General features: G+C 38.4%; 4 protein-coding genes across 9 annotated transcripts in view; 2 read left to right on the forward strand and 2 right to left on the reverse strand.

Annotated features, from left to right (window-relative positions):
• lrrc17 (leucine rich repeat containing 17) overlaps positions 1–4,334 on the forward strand; it is a 26,137-nt gene extending 21,803 nt beyond the window's left edge. Inside the window, exon 5 of the mRNA XM_067490535.1 lies at positions 232–4,334. Within this exon, the coding sequence (XP_067346636.1) occupies positions 232–674 (443 nt within the window). The 3' untranslated portion in view covers positions 675–4,334. The remainder of the gene's footprint in view (positions 1–231) is intronic.
• On the reverse strand, positions 1,963–6,788 carry LOC137106763 (ras-related protein Rab-19-like). Of its 2 annotated transcripts, XM_067490537.1 has the most exons (5): positions 6,773–6,788; positions 5,811–6,224; positions 3,873–4,056; positions 3,107–3,210; positions 1,963–3,013 (listed from the first exon to the last, which is right to left on the reverse strand). In XM_067490537.1, exons 2-5 carry the CDS (start codon positions 6,003–6,005, stop codon positions 2,825–2,827), a joined length of 672 nt encoding a protein of 223 aa, XP_067346638.1. In that variant the 5' UTR covers positions 6,006–6,224; positions 6,773–6,788; the 3' UTR covers positions 1,963–2,824. The 2 variants fall into 2 exon arrangements, with proteins under 2 accessions (XP_067346638.1, XP_067346637.1); XM_067490536.1 differs by lacking the exon at positions 6,773–6,788 and having other exon boundaries at positions 5,811–6,721.
• A 743-nt stretch (positions 6,789–7,531) lies between these two features.
• On the forward strand, positions 7,532–13,792 carry LOC137106717 (tetraspanin-8-like). 2 transcript variants are annotated; one of them, XM_067490416.1, is made up of 9 exons: positions 7,532–7,766; positions 8,394–8,459; positions 9,198–9,311; positions 9,510–9,584; positions 9,717–9,815; positions 11,499–11,585; positions 12,159–12,218; positions 12,336–12,419; positions 12,511–13,792. In XM_067490416.1, the coding sequence occupies exons 1-9, from the start codon at positions 7,686–7,688 to the stop codon at positions 12,613–12,615; spliced, it is 771 nt and encodes a 256-aa protein (XP_067346517.1). In that variant the 5' UTR covers positions 7,532–7,685; the 3' UTR covers positions 12,616–13,792. The 2 variants fall into 2 exon arrangements, with proteins under 2 accessions (XP_067346517.1, XP_067346519.1); XM_067490418.1 differs by lacking the exon at positions 7,532–7,766 and adding an exon at positions 8,173–8,316.
• A 330-nt stretch (positions 13,793–14,122) lies between these two features.
• Positions 14,123–20,808, reverse strand: LOC137106716 (tetraspanin-8-like). 4 transcript variants are annotated; one of them, XM_067490415.1, is made up of 10 exons: positions 20,115–20,808; positions 19,370–19,472; positions 18,254–18,319; positions 17,980–18,096; positions 17,814–17,888; positions 17,611–17,706; positions 16,522–16,614; positions 16,127–16,198; positions 15,737–15,820; positions 14,123–15,159 (listed from the first exon to the last, which is right to left on the reverse strand). In XM_067490415.1, the coding sequence occupies exons 2-10, from the start codon at positions 19,400–19,402 to the stop codon at positions 15,016–15,018; spliced, it is 780 nt and encodes a 259-aa protein (XP_067346516.1). In that variant the 5' UTR covers positions 19,403–19,472; positions 20,115–20,808; the 3' UTR covers positions 14,123–15,015. The 4 variants fall into 4 exon arrangements, with proteins under 4 accessions (XP_067346516.1, XP_067346514.1, XP_067346515.1 ...); XM_067490413.1 differs by having other exon boundaries at positions 19,370–19,497; positions 20,115–20,807; XM_067490414.1 differs by having other exon boundaries at positions 19,370–19,497; positions 20,004–20,116.
• Between the last annotated feature and the right edge of the window lie 1,199 nt (positions 20,809–22,007).

The following is a 22,007-nucleotide window of genomic DNA, read 5'->3' on the forward strand; positions in this document are numbered from 1 at the left end:
AAAGCAAAACAAAAACATAGATTCAAAAGATGCAGAAAGTTGTCTGTGGTGACTTTACTACATCCAACCTCATTCATATTACATAGTCATCTAAATCTTTGTTGCTGAAAATATTGATTAGTGAGTCTTTAAACAAAAAAATAAATTATGTTATGAGGAGGAGAATAACCTAAAGGTAGGAAAGAGTGCACAACTTTTTATTCAAGCTTATTCTGTTTTGTTACTTTCCAGCTGCATTCGCTGGCCTGCTGCACCTCCGTGAACTCGACCTGTCCAACAACAGCCTCCATTACTTCCAGTATGGTGTTCTGGAAGACCTCTACTTCCTACGGAAGCTTGAGTTGGAAAACAACCCATGGATCTGCGACTACAACATCCACTACCTTATCTACTGGCTCAAACACCACCCAGGGGTTTCCTACACTGGCCTGATCTGCTCCGAGCCACAGGAGTTCAGGGGTTGGCGTGTCGAGGAATACGTCAAGACCTACAATGGGGAATGTCCCAAGGATAAGCAAATAGGAGGGAAGGATACAGGGCAGGGAGGACAAGGAGGGTCAGAGAACGAGGCACAGGAAGAGGTGAGCGAGATGACTGAGGGGCAGAGCGACAGTCTGCCTCGCCCCCTGAAAGAGAGGAAGCCCAACACATTTGAGATCATCAGGCTGAGTTAGGTTGGAGGTGGACTTATAGAGAGAGATGTTTACACGAGAAGTCAAAATTTGGTCTGTGGACAGGCTGAAGAATGGATGAATAAAGATAGACTTTATGGTTCGATGGTTTACTATGCAATAATTTTTAAGTATAAATGTGATTGATGGATTAAAGATTATTATTTGTAGTCTCATGTTGCTAAGTCAACCTTTAAGCAAAGCATTGGGAGATGCAGTGTAAGCTTTTGTTTAATTTTATTTTTAGTTTTATGGAATCTAAAAACAAAAATGCCTCCTGCACATTGGTTCTCTCTTTATCCTTTTTTTAAAAAAACAAAGTACGTTTTGGCCTTTTTGTTATATTTTAATGTTTTTTCATGGAAAATAAAATGTGTTTTATTTTGAGAAAAAATGTTTTAAACTATTAAGTGACAGACCTGCTGGTGAACAAAAAGGAGACATGTTCAACTATTAGTCACCAAATATGACAGGAGGCTCACTGGTTTAATGAGGACAGTTGAAGACATACTTTACTGGGAATTTGCCAGTTCCACAGTGGAAAATGAGGAATAAACATGCCACATCATAACCTGACCTAAAAACATACCAATTATGGAACATTTTTGACTGGTATTGCGAAGGCTCCTTTGTTTTATTTGGCATCTGAATGGTCAAAAGTTAACAGACACAAGTAACCTCCCACGCTCCAAGAAAAAGTCCCAGTGAAAAGAGTGTTCAGCACTTGTCACTTAGTGCCACCTAGTGGGCCAGAGTAGACCTCACAACTGCCAAGTTCCTTCTATTAAATTTTCTCTACATTTCTCTTATTATTTTAAATTAATATGTATGTATGCAATGTTCTGGCCTCCAAGAACATGTAAAACATGAATACTCAATTTCTTGCTGCATGTGAAGGACTAAAACAGAGACAATTTTAAAATTTTGCAGAACTTATTGGCCGTCAAATTAGGTCAGCAACAATCAAACAGCTTTTGTCCCAATAATTGATTAATTATTGCTTAATACTTGGAGCTGAATTTTTATTTTGCATAAAGGACCAGGCTACACCTGGATCGGTCCCATGATTGTTCCAACTAACAACTAAACAAATAAGCATTCAGGCAGATTAACTGAATCAATGTCTAAAGGTCCAGCTACATGGCTTCCAGGTGGATGTTTAAGTAGAGCCTGCCAACTTGGCATCATTCGCAACGAAACATTAAATCCTGGATGTGAGCCTCGTTAGCTCAGGTTCTTCATGATGGCTGTTTGTGTGCGGGAAGTGATCTTGACATCCTACAACCTCAAGGCTGATCTGACTCTTTTTACTGTTTATTAGGTTGCATGTAAACATTTTGTAGTTACAGATTTTTTTTTAACGACATTGATCTTTAAAAGCAGTAACCATCCAACCAGCAGTTATGGATCAAGTTTATATGGACAGGGCCATCTAGTGTTCACAATGAAGTGCTCATCGGGATTTAATAAAAGCTTCTTTACAGTTACCACCAATTAGCCACAGTCCAACCAACCCCCAAGCAAAGGGGATGCTGTCCAATTCTTATGAAAAGACACGAAAATAACTATGTAACACATCATTATGCATGTAACTGTCTGTCTTTGCTTCTGAGTCCTTGGGCAAATGAATTCTCCAGGACCCTTTCTATCAGCATGCAGCGCCACATGAGGCACTGCAAGAGGTCACTTAGGGCAAACATTGTGTTTAGTTTGAAGTGTGTTATACTTTTGTTAGTGCAAACTTTAAAAAAAAGTTTAAAAGTCCCATAGCATTTAGTTTAGATATGACTATCGACTGGAGGAGAAAAACTGCACAGATATAGTTGAGATACTGTTACTTTCCTACAACACTGATCACACCGATCACAACTCACGTGCCTTTATGACCTCATTTCACCAGCTCAACGATTCTCTTCAGGTTCGAGAAAGTCATAGAAAGGTACAATCAGATTTTTAAATAATTTCCAATAAAAACATCCTTAGATCTCTAATTCGCTGTTCTTGAGGCCTTGCTGGTCGTAATCCACATCCGTGCTTTTTGTATTTTCACGTTTTTGATTAAAAGTGTCCTTCCCCCTCTTCCTCATCCACTGTAAACTCTTCATTGCCAACATCCACAGTCCCCTTCTTTCCATGTCCTATCTATGTTTGTATCAGCAACACGACTTCTTCTCTGGTGTCGCGTGGGCAGCTAGAGTGCCGTTTACCGGTCGTGAGTTGGTGCGGAGGAGAACCCGAGGTGTGGTGTTACTCTCCGTGTCATCCTGCTGAATATTCAGACCGTTACGAAACAGCAGCTCTTTGGCCATCATCATGAAGGCTTCTTCAACATTCTGACTCTCCTACGCACAGAGGAGGAGATAAACAACTTTAAATGAAACTGGTATCAAATGTGAAATTAAAAACTGCATTTGATGTGCAGAAACACACATTACCTTTGCAGATGTTTCTAGAGCAGCTAGTATACCTCTGTCATTTGCCAGGTTGCAAGCTTTCTTAAACTCAACCTGACGTTCCTGCTCCAGGTCACATTTGTTACCTAGACGGAGACAGTAAGCTTTGAGATGAGACGGTGCCTCAAGATGACCTGGTCTGTATCACAACTGTATTTTGTAAATGTTTGTATTATTAGCTTTTACATGCAGTAGTGTGATTTAAAGAAACCAAATTTGAGTTCAAGCCCAACTTGCTGATCACTTCAGTTGACACAAGCTGTGTGTAAATGTATCAGTTTGATGCAGGTTTTCTAAATTACCAGGAAATAACTTGGATATACTGTGTGCTCCATGGAAAAGGGTAATAATTCAGTGGTGAAAATTGAGATCTGTAATTTTTTATTGCATGATTGCATGAAGAAATCCACATTAAATTGTTAAAGTTTTTATTTGTTAAGCTATACATGCTAAGCTATTTACTTTTTGTTGAGTGCTGAATTATGTATGACACCATTTCAACACAATTTTGAAATTTTACCATGACATATTTAAAGCTTTTGCTGCCTTAAAAAAAGGCTAATCATCTAATTACTTTACAGGAGCTCAGCATCTTGCTGGAAGATATTATTATTATTTAGTACTGGAATTATTCAATAGAAAGTTGGAGAGGCTACACCACTTAGCGGATGAGAATAAAATAAATGTAAATATATAAAGTAAAACAGTTTTCTACAGCAATCCCAACCACATATAAGGACACAATTACCTATGAGGACCAGGACTACATTGGCTGCTCCATACATCTCCACCTCCTTGATCCAGTGGGTCACTGAGTCAAAGGTGGAGTGTCTTGTGATGTCATAGGCGATCATGGCACCGTGAGCACTGCGGTAGTAGCTCTGGGTGATGGTACGAAACCTCTCCTGGCCTGCTGTGTCCCACACCTGTATCTGTTACACACACACACACACACACACACACACACACACACGGGAAACAGTGTTTCACATGCCGTGTTCTCCCTCTGCACCATACTCCCCAAGCATCTGACAAACAAAGTTAACGTGGTAACAACTGGTATAGCAACCAATCCAGACTCACCTGCCGAGCCTTTTGTTTATAATGTTGATAAGTCTAACCCATGTCTGCATTTGCAGTACTATCTGTGTAAAACTACATAATACCTTTTTTACTATTTTGTAATGAAAATAAAATCAGTCTGTTTATATTTTTGTTCCTAAACCTCAAAGAATACACCACTGACCACAAAGTAAAACATAAAAGTCACTGGCAGTGTTTTTAACTGCTTAAGATCTCCCTTATTTATGTTGTCCAAATGTGTGCTTATGCATTTTTCTTTACTGCTGGTACATGTTAATGTTTTACCAGTTGTTGTTAGTAACTGTGAATAGCTATAAGTTAAACAGACAAAAGCACTTATTATAATGGATTCAAGAAACATATTATCCCTGTGCCTCCGTATGGCAGCAGTACAGAGAAATGTATAGGTGAACTCAGTATCAGGTGATTCAGTTCTGTACTGTTTACAGCCTCGGGCTCACAACTGGGGGTTGAGTTAAAACGTGAGCATGCTTTGTTTAAAACCTTTATTTATTTATTATATTTATATATTTTAAATTTACTGATTCAAAAAGACAGAAAACCATTGTCTGCAAACATCTTCTCACATTTTCAGTTTGCAGATATTACTGGTGAACCTTACATTCATATTCTCGGCTTCATTATATAAAAACCAGGGATGGTTTTATTTCACATCATAGTTCCCTTAATTGGTAATACCTGGGATGGAGAGATTTTAAATATTTACTACTGTAATAAAGGTCATATGATGAAGTGTCAAGTACAGAGCACATGCCACGAATTTGTATCCTGCAGTCAACAAACTGTCTCGTTTACAGAACCATACGGTTGCTGTAGGTGCCATAATGTGTGCGTAACAGACGATCTTCCCCTGTAGCTATGACAAACCTACAAATTAACCAGGATGTAGCCACCACTTAGCTGAATGAATAAATACTGTAGCTGTTCAGACCAGACGTGCGCAGGTTTCAGCTTGACTGTTAGTGCATGTGGAAGTAGCGTGGAGTAGTTCCTTTTCTAGCACAACCATTGCACCAAATTATCAATTCAGGTTTATTTTTGTCTTTACAAAGGCTCAAGCAGGTAAACGTGATGAACAGGTCTTTCAGGTGAGCGGCTAGTTCAACTTGTTTCTGGAGTCTGTCAGACTCTCAGATAAAGCCACCTCACTGTTGTTGCATTTATTTCGAAAGCTAGGAAAGTCCACCACATGGGACAAACACATAATTGTTCATCAAAGGTTTTACCAAAATGGCTGCTGTGAAGCCAGTGAATGTCCTGCTGAATCTATAAAACACATTATAAAGATAATGATAAGGATAAGACAGTTAGTAGTCATAATAAAAGCTTCCTATGGTTTAATTGTGCAATATCTCCTATCACCAACAATATTCAATAGTGAGTTCTTAAAGTCCTCATTTATATCCTAATCCCAAACCTTTACTTCCTCTGCACTCACAAGCTGGTAGGTCCAAATGTCATTTATGCTGCTAATGTATTCAGTGATAACAAATTTATTGCATATAGAAAATGTAAATAATTTACAATCATATGTTAAAATGACTCCACATACACATATCTTCCCTAAACACACAGTACTAACCTTCACTTTCTTCCCCTCGATATCCACGGTTCGCACGGTGAAATCCACTCCAATGGTGTTCTGCTGCCTCTCTGAGAATAGTCCGGACTTGAAATTCTGAACCACACAGGTCTTTCCTACATTAGAGTCCCCAATCAGAATTATCTTAAAAAGAAAATCAAACAAGTCATCGTGTTCAGGTCCTTGCGTCTGCATGGTGGAGGTAGAGTGTGTACCAGTGGAGGAAATGATCCCACATATACTTTGATGTTTGGGTTTTGAGGCGCAGAAACTCTCAGTTATTGTATATTCTGGCTGACTTAGAATGTCGAATGCTGAATCAAAGTTTCATCCATAAAAACTCCACTTCCTGATAAGTCAGCCCACAGGTTAGGTTTCCAGCATCAAGATTTGTTGAATTAGTCCACATGCAGCCTGTAAAACCAGTTTAGGTTTTGTGAGAAAGTGGGTTTGACAAAAAGTGAAATGGTGTTCACAGGACAAGGACAGAAAGCACTATTCACCACTTCATCAATAATTCAAAAATAAAATTCAAATGCTCAATTTAGAGAACTACAAGCCAGCCGTGTCTGTTTTCAGCTCAGCTAAACACGCTAGATTCTGTCAGTCTTGTGTCTTTGCCAGTTCAGTCTCTCCCTCCCGTCCTGTGCTCTGTCAGTTGGACAAAACCTGTCTCAGTTCTGCTTCTCCTTTCAGCTCCTTCTCAGGTGTTGCCCCACTTTATGGCCCACAGATACAGATGGCACACACACTCCCATCACGTTTTGTCCTCCCGCTCAGTTTTGTGCTAGTCAAAAACAGGAACTTAAATAAAAACAGAATTTAAAAAAGATAATGGTTGATAATCCAGTTTGCTATCCAAGACACCTGTTGTTCCTACTCACATGTGTCAGGTTTCCCCCCCCCCCCCCCCCTCTAGTTTCCTATCTCTGTATCCCTCTCTCATCAGTTTCTCCTCTTACCTGCAAGCTCCTGCATTTCTCTCTCTTCACAGCACCTGTGGTAACAATAGAAACCCACCCTACCTGTTCTATGAATGTAGCCCAGCCCCATTGATCACAGTTGGATCTTGGGAAATGAAGTCTTTTTTTACAATCAAATCTGTTAATCAATATGTCTTAAGTTTATGGCTGCCACAATACATATATTTATATGTGTTTAAATCTCTTTAGCATGAAATATACATGATGTTGCAGCTGGTCAAACATGTAGTACTACTTGATTTTGTTTTTTGTCTCGTGTGATAGGTGAATTACAAATAATATTACAAATTACAAATTTGGTGAGAAAACAGTGTCCATGCTGACCCCTGTTCATCAGATTGTGTTGCTATTGGTGTGTATTTTATTTAAATCTAAATGCGCAGAGTTGGTAGGTATATCTAGTAGAGTTAATAGTACAACGTTTGTTTTTGAAATGTAGGGGAACACCAAAAGGAGTAACCTAGTTAAGTACATTTATTTAGCAACTTGGTTAAAATCGAATTACTTTTTTAAACGAACAGGGCTGTGAAACATAATTTTGACTTTCACTTCAGGTAACAAAATTACCAAAACCTAATTACAAACATCCATATAATAACAAAAATATAACCTAAATTGAGTTTTTTAGATCCAGGACATAGATTTCTGTGAGCTGTGAGGCACTTACGCACACTTGAATTGCCCTTGAATCGTCCATTCAAATTAGTCCCTTATTAGTCTGAACTCCAATATTTCCCGACCGTACGTGAAGGCAGCACCGCACATCACAGTGACGTCCTGTGCAGATAGACACAGTGGGTAGATGCCCTTACTGTTAATATCACAGGTTTGTAAACGCCACAATAGTTTCTGTATGTAACAGGAGGATTTTGAAGCGGCGGAGAGCAGCAGCATGCAGCGGAACGCAGTGGTCGTGGTGGCGGATAAAACGAGCCTGAAAAGGCCGTTTATTTTTGCCAATGCTGTGCATATGGTAGGTGCATTTCACTGAGTCCAGAGGCCTATTTGATTTCCCTCTAAAGGCTTTTTTTTCTGAATAAATGTTTGTATTGCTGCTGTTATTTCACCACTCAGTCTATTTTTATCCTGAACAAGACTCGTGTTACGTCTGTGTCAGAAACATGCCGCAGCGAACCCCCTCCCCAACAAAATATAACGGACTGTGTTGCGATGTCTGCAGCACGTTTTATACAGTATCACAAATGTTTTCAGGTTTTACACATAGAACTTGGTGAGAAAGAACATTAATGGTAGCTTAAAAAGGACGCTGCAGTGATTTAATTTGTAATTTATGATTACAATAATAATAATAATAATAATAATCTCTCACAATGCTCATGTTTACTAGGTGTTTGTGTTTCTCAGCTCTGACTACGTGCAGTGCAGGCCTCATGTTGGTTGAAACACCCTGTTAAGGTCTCCCGGATAGCATGAGACTGAATACATGTAAAACAATGGAGGTGATACTTCTCCAAGGGCTGACAGAATAGCATTTACAGCTTGGATATGATTTAATAGATGAGGTAATGTTTTTTTATTTTATTTTTTTTATTTCTTCAAGTCATGTGTAAACAAATCTTTTGTGTTCCTTCCTCCACAGGCATTGTGCTTCTTCATGCTGATGATGACAGTAGCGTGGCACAGAGACCTCATACAGACTGGCAAAGTAAGACTGACTTCTGATGTTCTACAGACTGGATGACAAAAAAATTCTCTGAACGGATAATGTTTGTTTTTTTTCTATTGGAGCCAGAAATAACTGCTCTCTTGTCAGGCTTTAAAGGAGCAGAAGAGATGCTGGGGGTATCTAGGGACAGCTGTGGAATTATTAATGCACAGGTCTGCGTGGTCAATAATGCCTGACCGCACTAGAGCAGCACCTTTTTGTGTTGTTTTTCTCTCCAAGAGCAGAGTAAGCATCTACATGTATCTGCTAAAGTGTCCTTGAACAAAACAGTGAATTATCATCATGCACTGAAGCTTCAATTCTGTAGCTGACCCTGACCTTTGACCTGTTTTGTAGCACTGCATCCATGAGTCAATAAATAAATCAGTTCTCTTTATAAACTATTAGAGATGAGTAACGCTTCTCACACTGATTTTCCTTCTTTTTCTTTGATTAGAAGAATCTTTATTTCCATCATTGAGCACATACACGTTAAAATCATATTCTTTCTCTGCATTTAACCCATCTCCCTGGGGGGAGCAGTGAGCAGCCACAGGGGGGGCACCCGGGGAGCCAGCGCTGAGTGTCTCGCTCAGGGACGCACCTGGGATATAATCCTGCAGATTTCTGCATCCCATCCTGCTTCTCTACCCATTGAGCTACCAGGCTGTCTTACTTTATTTTTTAAACATAAAAATTGATGCAAACCGTTAACACCGCTCTTATTCATCTCCCCAGTTGGTGTCCAGTGTTTCTGTCGTGTTAATGTACGTCATTGAGATCGGCTGTCTGCTGCTCTCACTGCTCGGGATATTTGGAGCCTGTAAAGGAAAGAGATGGTGTTTGATTCTGGTAAAAACTACTACTGCTGTGTGTGTGTGTGTGTGTGTGTGTGTGTGTGTGTGTGTGTGTTTGCAGAGTCCTATAATATATTTTTTACTTCAATAGGAAGGTGTGTAAATACTGTACTGTAACCTACTACATTTGTGTTCAAACGTGGTTTCTCCAAACTCTTGACATTATGTGTTTTGTTCACATGTGTGTGCGAAGTATGCAACCGGGATGGCAGCAGCCAGTCAAACAATAATTGTTAGAACAGCACTAAGTTACCAGGATGTTTATGAGGTATAGTATTTGAATGCCTTGTTTTTGAATGCAAATTGTAATATGATTTTTAAATATTTATTATTTGACAACAGTGCTATTTATATCTTGATATGCATACGACAAAGTTCAGTGTGTTTTCTCCCTACTCAGAAACGTGTGCTCCGTGAGGAGTCAAAGCTGCTGTCCATGATGCCCCTCAGTGGAACAAGCAAAGCCAACAGGACTCTGCTGTATAGTATTCAAGAAGAGGTAAGTATTATTTCTATTAATTTATGTTCATTGTTCATGTACTTATTTTTTGCCATCGCCCTCACAAATTAAGAGTGTCTAGCCATAAAACCGTCCCAAATAATTTTTAAAACTCTTTTCTGACATTCTGGAGAAGGATGTCTCATGATGATCTGGTATTTTTACACTATAAACATTTTAGTGCACAGTATATTAACCTTTGTCATCTCATTGACAACACTTTTTTGTTTGTTCTCTGCTGCTTTCTCTTCTTTTCCTTTCCGCTGCTTCCTTTCAGGGGTCGCCACAGCGAATCATGTGCCTCCATCTAACCCTGTCCTCTGCATCCTCTTCTCTCACACCTACCAGCTTCATGTCCTCTCTCACTACATCCATGAATCTCCTCTTTGGTCTTCCTCTAGACCTCCTGCCTGGCAGCTCCAACCTCAGCATCCTTCTACTGATATATTCACAGTTTCTCCTCTGAACATGTCCAAACCACCTCAATCTGGCCTCTCTGACTTTATCTCCAACACATCTAACATGAGCTGTCCCTCTGATGTCCTCATTCCTGATCCTGTCTATCCTCGTCACTCCCAAAGAGAACCTCAACATCTTAAGCTCTGCTACCTCCACTGTCTCTAAGCCGAACAACATCGCTGGTCTCACCACCGTCTTGAAAACCTTTCCTTTCATTCTTGCTGATACTCTTATCACACAACACACCTGACACTTTTTCTCCACCCGTTCCAACCTGCCTGCACTCGCCTCTTCACCTCTTTTCCACACTCTCTGTTGCTTTAAACCGTTGACACTACGTACTTAAGTCTGGCACCTCCACTCGGGTCCCTCTCATTCACACACATGTATTCTGTCTTGCTGTGACACGTTCATTCCTCTGCTTTCCAGAGCAGACATCTACGTCTCGAGAATTTCAATCACAATGTCATCTGCAAACATCCCTGCTGTGTCTAACATGACAAACAAATTATGTTAAGGGCTTTGTCACTCATATTATTCAAAGTATTCCTTATCTTTGGGATAATCAGGATTGGACTTTTGGAACTACAGTATACCTCCATCATGCTTTGTGGATTCAAGTAAAATTTGGACATGTGGCCTGTTTGATATTTTAGTCCATATTTGTTTACATTTGGCAAAGGGGCACCATTAAAAATATGGCAAATTTGGTGATAGCAGTTCATGTTTGCTACATACTGTAGCCGTGGGTGCACAGCTTAATATAACTGGAGTATGTTAACAATGAAGAAAAGCTAAAAAAAAACAAGAGGATTCTCATGCAAGTTCGGTGGAGCAGATTTATCTCTGCGATTTATGGAAAATTATTCACAGTCAACTTAAGGACAGATATTCTCATGTAGTAAGCGTTACACTCAATCTAAAATATGTCTATGAATATCTATATGTTCAAATTTAACTGATTTATGGTTGAGAAGCGGCATTATTTTTGATGTGACTTGCTGCTCACGCCTCTCCTGTGAATTGCTGCTAGTTTAGAGTCACCTTTAGGGCTTAATTTTAGCCTCCTGAGTGAGAGCCCCCAAATCTGCTATTAGACAGAAAGCTGCCTTGAAGGTAGGAAAACATAACAATGTCTCTTTTATTGTTTAATGCATTTTCAAATTATTTGTTTGAGTTATTTGCTTTTTACATGAACTGCCTGTGTTTGTGTCTCCCCTCTAGTTCGAGTGCTGTGGTCTTATTGAAGGCTACAAAGACTGGGGCTCCTCCATCCCTCCCTCCTGTGACTGTCATTATCCAGGAAAATGTGTGAGTATCACATTTTACACAAGGCAGTGAAGATGACTCATCAGGAGTATTTCAGGCAACCAAGATGTTTAAAATACATTTATCTCTTTATTGTCATAGTGTTAGCCATCTTTGCGTATATTTGTGTCTTTAGTTTAACTGCTGAAACCTATTGACACACCAGTGACCACACAGCTCTAGTTTTACTGTCAAGAGAGTGTTAAGATTAAGAGTTTAAGTCATCAGGGATAGAAAACAGCAACAAATGACAGCAACAGGGTTACACACACACAGATACATATACATATATATGTATATATATGCATATATACACACACACACCTATATATATATATATATATGTACGTGTGTGTGTATATATATATGTATACACACACACGTACATATATATATAGCATGATATTGATAAAAACAAAGAGGAAAACTGGAGAGGAATTAGAGGAAAAACTTGTATTTTTAGTAAAACCTGTAAATATTTGTATCATTTAGAAGATAACTGCCTTACTGTTTTATTTGAAATTGTATTATCACTAGTAACATTTTGTCACGTTATTATTATGTAATTCTCTCTAGATTCGACTTCGGGGCAGCGCCACACTGGGGGCCCCGAAGAACCAGTATGTTTATCAAGAGGTAAAGAAGAGAAAAAACAAACCTTACTGAAGTCCTTCCAGATTTTGTCTCAGTTATTGACAATGTAGCTACTTTTTAATGAATCGGCTTCACTAAACCTTCTGTGTTTGTTCACAGCCTTGCCTACCCATTTATGTCTCTGAATTGAAGCTTGCCTTCTCGTTGGCAATGGCTATACAGTTCGGTAGTGGAGTATTTTGGGTAAGTTATATTTTATTTATTTACACATATATGACAGCCACCAAGTACGTTGAAACGTTGGCCTTGATCTGATGCGTGTTTCCATTTCCAGCTGGTTTTACTGGTTATGGGCATCAAGCTGATGGGCCAGATAAAAAGAAAGCAGGAGTTCATGGCTCTTCTCCAATCAAACAGATACGTTCCCGGTGCCTTTTAGTCACCTCATACACACATAATTATTAAACATACATTGTTTGAATTTGCACATGTAAACGTATTATGCTATATACCATAACCAGGCTATTTAGCAACATATGTTGATGTTATGATTTTCTAAGTGTTAATGCATGTAACTGAATCTACATGTAATCTACTGTACATGCAAATTACCTTTTTCTTTTTTTTTTGGCTGTATAAACAATGTAATTTTAACAATATTAAGTAACCGTTAATAATTGTTACATTTTCACATACTTTTATCAGATCTCTATGGTTATGTTTTAAATCTTGCCAAGCATTAATTGTTGCCTCCTCACCTGGACATATACTGTACATGAGTAAAGACAGATATTATTCCAATTTCATCTATTGTACCTACAAACTTCAAACCTCAGTGTTCATTTGCTCTTTTGGGGAGTGAAGCTGCCTGTTCAACACCTCCTGGTACACAGAAATTAGCCATTTTCTCACCTGTAGAAAGTGGAGGATCATGAGTTCATTTAACACTTGTCATCTGGACCAAAGTGTTTTAAATATATAAAGTATACTCAGTTATTTGTATGTAAGCACACATTTTCAGTATTAGTAACCAATAATCTTTGAGCAAATAGTAATAATACTAACCTTTACTGTATGTAGCATCTTTCTTAAACTGTTTACAAAGTGATCTGAATATAATTCATTTCTCCACAGCGTAATTTCTTGGATAAATAATCAGGTTAGACAAATGAACTGAGTCCATGCACATGCCAGTGAATCCACAATTATTTTGCCAGATAAACTCAAATTGTGATCTCTGGGGAACTTTTTGTTGAAGCCTGTGCAGACATGTTGTGGTTGAGGCTCTTGTAGGAAAACATGTGATCTTGCAGAGACTGTACTGTCCCAACAGATTCTACTATCACCGAAGAAGCCTTTACATCACTTTGCTTCATAATATGACTTGCTGCATGAGCTGCCTGCAGTGAAAATGTCTCCTTGACTGATGTATTGTCAAATTATTTTCATCTGGAAGAGCAGATCCAATGTCTACCTGTGCACTTTAACCATTAATGCCTACTACACGTGTTCTGGAAAGTCTGGTATATTTATTTCTGTCATAAACTTTTTTTATTTATGGAATGGAATTATGTAATATTTTGTAAATAGCAGGAATAAAAAATAAGTGATTCTTGTTCCTTTGCTATTTTAGCTTTAATTTTAAAAGTCCTACCTTAGTAAAAGTGTTATAGTTTTAGTGATGCACTAAAACTGTACTTATCATGTACAGTATTAGTTTTTCCCCATAACATGTACTTTTTAAAAGTTATAGACTACATTGCAGTATATGAGACATAAAGTAGTGTTACATGTACTAATAATCACTCCTAAGGTTATGAAGGAACAATAACTTCGCATTAGAGAAGTAAACTTGTAACACAGCAATCCATACACTGCTGATGTAAAATGTGTGATCTTTGCTTACGTTTGACAGATAAATGAGAGGCCAAAAGACAAAAACAGTGTTCATGTACATTGTGATTTATGCAGGTTAAAAAAAAATCAGCGGTACAGCCACGTCAAAGAAGAACAGACAGGTTTCATAAGACTTTGGATTCATTTCTTTGGTATTCCTGTCTTTTTCCCTGAACTGTGCAAAGTAGAGAAACGCTTGTTCCTGGAAATACCCTCTCATGCAATATAAAAAGTTTTATAGCTTATTTATCCGTGACACTAGACACAAACATGGTAATATAAAATGTCAACATGCATAACTGCACAAGAAGTTTCAAATCAAATGTTATAAATTCAATTTGGCAGAACATGGTACAGAAAAGCATAGGAAGTGAAAGAAACACAAATAACATAAAGTCTTACTAAAGCTGTAATACATCCATAATGTAAATGTCTGCACTCATGTTTTGTATAGTGAGTTTTGAATAATGTTTATAATTTTCAATTTAATTAAGTACTATATTTTAAATGTCATCACCATGAATCCCATCTGAAATGAAACCAGAATTCTAAATTTAATTTAAAAAAAAACATTTAATCTTCCAAATTATTCTGTGAATGAGTTAATATGCAGCTTGTGCTTTTTTTATTATGTCAAAGTATTCCTCTCTCACAGTACATTTTGTTTCATACAATTTGCAAATACCACGTTGCAAGACATCCACATGTATCATAATGGGTGAGAGAAATGACCAACAATAGCTTAAAAGAGAAACATCACCCATCACATACATAAAAAAAAAAAAAAACAACAACTCTTAGGCAACTTTTGGTATATTAAAAAAACCATAAACATTATTAAACCATATCCTTGTACAAAGCCCATTGGTACCACTGTTTTGTTTGGTAAATATGCTGGAACAAAGACATTTACCACTGTGACAACTAAACTAAAACAAAGAAATCAGGTCAACTCTGCAGGTTCTGTAAGAATGCTGTAATTTCCAGCCTTTGCCTCTTGACTGTAGACCACTGTAGGACCAGGACCACTACTTACCTTCCTATTTAGCCGGCACAAGATGATAATACACAACACTACTGACAAAACCTATAAGGACAGAGAAACACACACTATTTACTTCCTGTTCATTTAGAGCATTTCATTCTATGCCAATACAGTTTTGAGCAGAGCTGCAATTTCAAAAAGAGACTGAGGGAGGCAGAAAACACACAGCAAAGTAAATATCACAAGGACCTTCACAGAACAGCTGGATCTGTCTTGGTCAAAATTAAACATATAGGGGGTCATGAAAGGGAAAAATAATTTGTGTGGGTAGCAGATTTACCCCAGATTTCTTTCTGCATGCTTTTTAGCTGCACTGCATTACTGCCTGTGCAAAACTAGCTGCTTTTGGTTAAAAAGTCATTGACCTTAAACATTTATTAATGCAGTCATTATATCAGCAGGTCTGGATGCTGGCAGCTTTGCAGCCAAAGAACAATGTTCACTGAGGTTTTAGTTTAGTAAAATCAAACCGACAAAAAAGGCCAGTTTGGAGATACTGTAATGCTCAGGTCATCAATGAAAAAAAAAAAGCGGGGGATAAACAAAGACCAAGAAATGGTAAAGTTAGAGAAGAAACAGGGAGGCGAAAAGTGAGGAAAAACAGACCAACACAACATACCCAGAGTAGTGTGACTCCCACCATTACGCCGATTGTAATACCAAGAAGATACACCACATACTCAGTGAAGTATCGAAAGCATGGCTGAAACAAGAGAGTGGATAACACAATGTCACTTTTCATAGACATCTTAACTACATGTCTTTGTACATCATTTTGTATTTGTTTGCTTTAATATGCTTCCTTTGCATCATTTAAGTGACTGTTTTCCCAAACATAAAAACTATTGCACAGCATTATGCGGAATATACCGAGTATATGTTTGTAATAGCCATTAGCTAATATTCACCAGATTATCAATGCACAGTAAAATGTGCTAAAAGATGGGTGAGCATGCACACGTGCTGTGCAGTATCAATGGAGAAGGGCAAACTACAATGGTTTTATTACCTCCTGAAAGATCCTGATGGGCACGTCATCAGTGTGATTCTCATACAGACTGCTGTTTCTAGGAGCTGCCACCTGGAACACACAGATATGATTCATTATCCCAAAAATTAATGAGGCCTAACAGGTGAACCAGAACAACGTTGTCTACATCAATACCAGCAGCATATTAATGAGCTAAATACCAACATGCTGATGGATGTATAACATTAACTACATTTACCTTACAAGTTTTGTATGCTAACATCAGAAAGCACAGCTGTAGTTTTGCAGGAACAAATGTTTACATCTCACTTGATTATGACTGCTCTAGTTAAGTTATCTGAATGTGTGTACTAGAGGTTTTTGAGACACTACATCCTGAGGCACCAATGTCTCCCCTGTAGTGGCCCACTCACACATGGATGTGTGGACTCTTCAGTGCACACACAAGATTGTGGGATGTCGTAGCCCCAGTCCACGTAGCCCTGCTCCAGTCCACAACACTGAATCTAAAAACAAGAGGATAAAATTAAAATACATAGAGACACAATCAATTTACTTTACAGGCTTTTCTGCCTCATCTAAGGCCTACAACCTGTTCCAAGACACATTAATGTTTCATTAGTTTTGAAAATAAAAATAAAATATCTCGGAACCTACAAACATCAAATGGGCTTGTGGGTGCTCATACAGCCCTTACCGCACCAAATTAACAGTATATAACCTACCATTTTATTTATTAAACTTCAGCTTAGTAGCACACAGCCTCTCACTGATGAGGAGCTGAATCACTCTACCTTCACAGCACAAAGAGCAACTAATGAAGCAGTGAGCATACACGCAACAGATACAGTGGGTGTCGCTATTCTAATTTCTGTTAGTACAGTGATGGTTAATTTTAATATGTATGTGTTGAGCTAATGATCTACTCAATAGTGAAACATCAGTGTGTTTCTAATAACTATACTATATCTTTAGAATCAGACTTGTATATTTTCCCACAGAAATTACTCACCACCCCATTTAGAATTTCTGCAGGTGACCCCACAAAGGCAATATCTTTCAGCAATGTCTGCCCCTTTTTACATCTCTACTTTCTTACTCCCACTACCACTAATATATTCAGCTACAGTGCTATTCTGAGCTTTGTCTGGAAAGAAAAAGAAATCCTGTACCTGCCTGGGTTAATTTTCTGTGTCAAGAGAAACAACAATAGCAATGCACAGAATTTCTGTCTTTATTCTGAGCAACTCTAAAATTGTAGCTCATTCTGTATTTGAGCCACCGTGTCATCAGTGTCCCTGTCATGCTTTCTCTCACAAAAATCGGATTTATTTAGTTTGTGTTTTTGTTCACTTTAGTCTTTTCTTATATAGGGTTTTGGCAGTACGTGGTGGCTGTATATTCTTTTTATTGGTTTAGAACATTGTGTTTAGAGATTGTGCTGTGAACAAAATAGGCTTGAACGCATCCACACACTCAGACATCCACACAAGGCTACTTACACCAGCCTGTGCTTGATTGAAACTTCTTAAAAAATCCTCACTAGCGTTAGACAGGGGCATAAAATCCAGGTATTGCTGTTTCATGTCTCTAATCATCTGAACAGCAAAACAAAGTATAATTAGACAAGCAGCAGTTTCTTTTTTTAAAATACAGTAGAATAGAAGACAATTGCAAACACTTTTCAAAGCTGACTTTATAATACCTTAGGCTGTACAGCCAGACCATTAATTTCAGAAACAAACATGAACAGACAGCCCAGGATCATTCCAACTGCATACTGAGAGAGACACATACACAAACATGAACGATCAGATGAAAGGATTTAAACAACTATGGTTGTTCTTCTACTGCTACCTCTCTTTACTTACCACAATTAGTGCCCACTTCTTCTCTTTACATGCTCCAAACACACCAGTGATGGCCAAGACCAGAGTTGCAATGGAAATACCATACAGGAAATGTAGGCCTATGAGTACCTTCTCAATCTGTGATGAAAACACACAGAAAACTGGGTTAGCAGAGATAAAACCTGATCAACCTGAGCGTATTACACAGCTGAAGTGTCTGATGGGCAGATGACTGTGTACTCTTGACAGCAAGTTAGACAGAATGTGTCTTTTTTACAGTAAATCTACATGATACCTCTTCCTCTTCATGTAAGTATCCATGGCTAAACAGAGTGAGGGCCAACAGCAGGGTACTGATGATCTGCAACAATAACAACACACTGCATTATTCATTACTGTCAGCACTGCAGCCAGCACTTTACATTATTGATCAATCTGTCAAAGATTTTTATAGTATCCACAGACCAAAGGGTTGTCTTCAACCTGCATATCCAGGCAGCAAGCAACAACTTAAAAGTTTACAATGTGATGATTGATGTGTTGCATTATTTGAGGTTATCCTAAAATAATGGGTATGTAGCTGTAACTTGCTGTAACTTGCTATTCATTTCTTCAAGTTTATACATATAAAGCTGGTAAGATTTGGGCTGATTGTTTCCTGGATTTATTCTGTCTGGCCATTAAAAGACCTGCCCAAATGCTGGTACTGTTAAACCTAGTGAGACCTCACAAAGTCTGCTTTTACAGTAAGAGCTTTGAGTCAATCAGGGAAAGAGCATGTTGCAGCCTATAACTGAAGTTAAACTGTGTCATGGATCTATGAAACCAAAAACCTGAGAGGCAAACGTCAGCCTTGAAGAACAGCAGTGACAGTTATTGCTGGTAAGACACCCAAACAAGTAAAACCACATGTTGCACAATCCAGTCTCCAGCTACTTATAGGTTTTAACTTCCATGTACATGCTCAGAGTTTCGTTTTGCATTTATTTTCCCCATTTGCACTAACAAGATTTTTTGGTTTTTTGTCTGTTATTCAACCAAAACAAGCAACTTGATCAGTTTTCGATTTGCATCACATTGAATGACTGCAGTGGCTATTTTATATAATCAAATTTCATTCAAAAATGAATAAGCAGGTTAATCAGGATTTTAATAAGAATATATTTTCAGTGACATACTGTGGGTTCAAAGCTGACACATTGCAAAACTGTAATTAGATGAATGACAATAAATAGTCTACACATACAGTGTCATGTGTTAGGCCAACATTGTTGTTGCTTAAACAACGGTATGATGATATTTCATAGTCTCTAGAAAATCTAGGAAATATTTACACAGAATTAAAGTCTCTTGGGCACAAAAACAATTGCAGTGGAAACCACAAAGTTTCTCAGAATTTTCTATTCCAGACCGGAAGAAGTCCAGCAAGGAGCTGGCTCAGCATCTGGCAGCCTCATCTGGATAGCAAGTTGATTCTTTCCCGGTGGACAAAGCTTGATCGGGAGTGGCATTTTCTTTATAAAAGCAGAAGAGAAACCCCTTTTTTTGGGTGGGGAACAAGGCGAAAAAAGTCACATTAAAACCTGCTTACTTCCCAACATGTTTGTGTTTTTCTAACATTGTGTAGACATTTCCAACAATTGTTTTAGTTATTATTCTAAGACAGAGACTGGAAAATAAAAACGTACGGTCAGGGTAGCATTGCTAAAACAACAAATTTAATAGTGGCCCAAGACGTCCACGGTATCTATGAGCCACAAAATGACTCACCTAAGCAAGGAATCAGCAGGATAGTACTAATTTATATTAATAGTCTATTGTTAGAATACAGTTAGAACATGGCAATAAAACCTAATTGCTTAACTGGAAGCAAACAAACACATTATAAAGTTCCCAGTACATTGTAAACAGAGATCAAATGTCTTGAAAGATGGTTTATTAGTTTTTGCTTTGACTGCTTGTTTACACGGCTCCACTAGGTCCATTAAAACACTCACAACTCAGACACATCCCAACCCAAAGATCTGCTTACATGTTTTTCTTACCTATGAGTCCTGTTTGCGTTGGCCAGCAGCCAAAAAAGGGATTAAAAAAGTAATAAATAAAAACTTATTAAGCCAAAAGGACAAAAAAAACAAAACCCAAAAAACACTTACCCCGATTAAAGTTGTTGCGATTATGTAACTTCTCTTCAACCAAACGTTTACTCTTGTCATTTTGTTAAGCTTGAACACGTTGTCAATATCAAACTTTGAAGCTCTCTTATCTATAAAAAATCCAGGAATAACAGAGAGATAATCCCGGTCTAAAGTCGCGTTGAACGGATGAAGAACTGCAAATGTCAACTCATGGTCTGCTGGTTCTCCAGGTCTGAGGAGTGTGGGTGGAGTTTTGGAGGTGACCACATTAGCGTGGTACCACCAAGGCAGCCGTTCATCTCAGTGAGGGAGTTGCACAACACAGACCTCAGTGCAACCCAGCACCTCAACAAACCTGGTCATGGAAAATGTGAATCTGTATCTGACGCAAAATGAGCTTCATATAAATGTGTTTTTGATGAAAGTCCTTGATTCGTGTTGACAGTAGTGATGGTTAAGTACGGTGGCCCTCTGCAATCTGAGAAAACAAATGCAAATAGAAAAAAAAAACCGAAACAACTTTATCAATTTGACAACACCGGCGCAGCATTAAGAAACACTTGGAAGCCACAAAATGATGACAAATGCCTCTGTGAGCAACTACAAATACATATACAAAGTTGAATGTCCGTCACATTTTAGTGTCCCTTGGAAATATTGCTATGAAAGTTATCTACAACGCCTTTTTCATCGTGTTGTGGCTTTTCCACTGCCTTTCTTAAGGTTGCGCCTCTGTTATCAAATTGATGAAGTTGTTTTCGTTTTTTTGTTCCTATTTGCATTTGTTTTCTCAGATTGCAGTGCATTGAGCTCTCAGGGCCACCGTAGTTAACCTGATGGCTGTAGCCTGGGTCGCCCGCGGTACAAAGGCACAACCAGCTAATATATTTCACAATTGCACCTTAGTAAAAAGCAAGAAACCTCACGATTCCAATTATATAAAGCAATCTAAGATTAAAGAACCACTGCAACAATAGTTTCTCAAAATGTAACAAGAGTTCATAAATTGCGTATTGCCGTCCCTTGTATTTCAAGATGTTTGCAGGCGCATAACGTTATTGAATCCTCAAGTGCTGCACACCATTGTCTACGTGAGACTCCACAGAATAAAACGGTACCAAGTTCTCAGTCCAAAAACTATCGTTTCCAAGAGAAAAAGCCATAAAACTGTTGTTCTTCACTGTTCAGTCGTTGCTACAAAATTTGTATTTTTCTTTATTTTCGCTGCATATATATAAAAAAAACATCGCTACCGGAACCATTTTTGAACTGGGCGAACATTCTGGTTTGAAACAAGTCTTCGCCTGTGGCTCTGGGACACGGATTGGCCCTTCCGGGGACCTATAAACTAATCAAAGCCCCCGACAGTGACAGACGCACTTTACGTATGTGGTGACGATTATCGACCCAACCGATGACGTTAAAATGTTCCATAGCCAATGAAATAACGGTTTCGGCGATGTATAGTTCGTTGGCACTCTGTAAATGGCAGAAGCCCCTTGCTCTCAGTAAAATGCGCATCTTTCACCGAGAATAACGGACACGCACAACTGCAGTGCGCATGCAGGATGCACAACATTGAGTTTAGCACACAGGAACAGATAGATAAGCTATCCCAAAATTTATACTAATTTTGTGCTTCTGTAAGTTTGCATCCTTTTATTATAAAACTAGAAAATGTAAAAATTGCCTTTCCAGTGGCACTAAGCTCATTAGTGTGGGCCTTACTATTTAGGAATTACAACCATTTTGTTTTCGGTATGTTTTTTTCTGCCATGTGCTTTATTGGTGAGGAATCTATAGACGGATAACATCTGTATTCACACCTGCAGCAACTCATGGACGGATTATGAGAAAATGGGGTCAAAGGCACAAAAAAGCAAAAGGCCCCCAACTTTTGACAAAACTGGC

Source organism: Channa argus, chromosome 21 (assembly GCF_033026475.1).
Source record: "Channa argus isolate prfri chromosome 21, Channa argus male v1.0, whole genome shotgun sequence".
NCBI lineage: Eukaryota > Metazoa > Chordata > Actinopteri > Anabantiformes > Channidae > Channa > Channa argus.

Coding starts and splice junctions, on each gene's coding strand:
- LOC137106763 (XM_067490537.1), bottom strand. CDS start 6,005: ATGCAGACGCAAGGACCTGAACACGATGACTTGTTTGATTTTCTTTTT. Junction 4,057..5,810: donor TCGAGGGGAAGAAAGTGAAG/GTTAGTACTGTG, acceptor TGTGTGTAACAG/ATACAGGTGTGGGACACAGC. Junction 3,211..3,872: donor TGTAGTCCTGGTCCTCATAG/GTAATTGTGTCC, acceptor GTCTCCGTCTAG/GTAACAAATGTGACCTGGAG.
- LOC137106717 (XM_067490416.1), top strand. CDS start 7,686: ATGCAGCGGAACGCAGTGGTCGTGGTGGCGGATAAAACGAGCCTGAAA. Junction 9,312..9,509: donor AGAGATGGTGTTTGATTCTG/GTAAAAACTACT, acceptor GTGTGTGCGAAG/TATGCAACCGGGATGGCAGC. Junction 12,219..12,335: donor ACCAGTATGTTTATCAAGAG/GTAAAGAAGAGA, acceptor GTTTGTTCACAG/CCTTGCCTACCCATTTATGT.
- LOC137106716 (XM_067490411.1), bottom strand. CDS start 20,174: ATGACAAGAGTAAACGTTTGGTTGAAGAGAAGTTACATAATCGCAACA. Junction 17,707..17,813: donor GTCTGGCTGTACAGCCTAAG/GTATTATAAAGT, acceptor TTTGCTGTTCAG/ATGATTAGAGACATGAAACA. Junction 15,821..16,126: donor CCATCAGGATCTTTCAGGAG/GTAATAAAACCA, acceptor CTCTTGTTTCAG/CCATGCTTTCGATACTTCAC.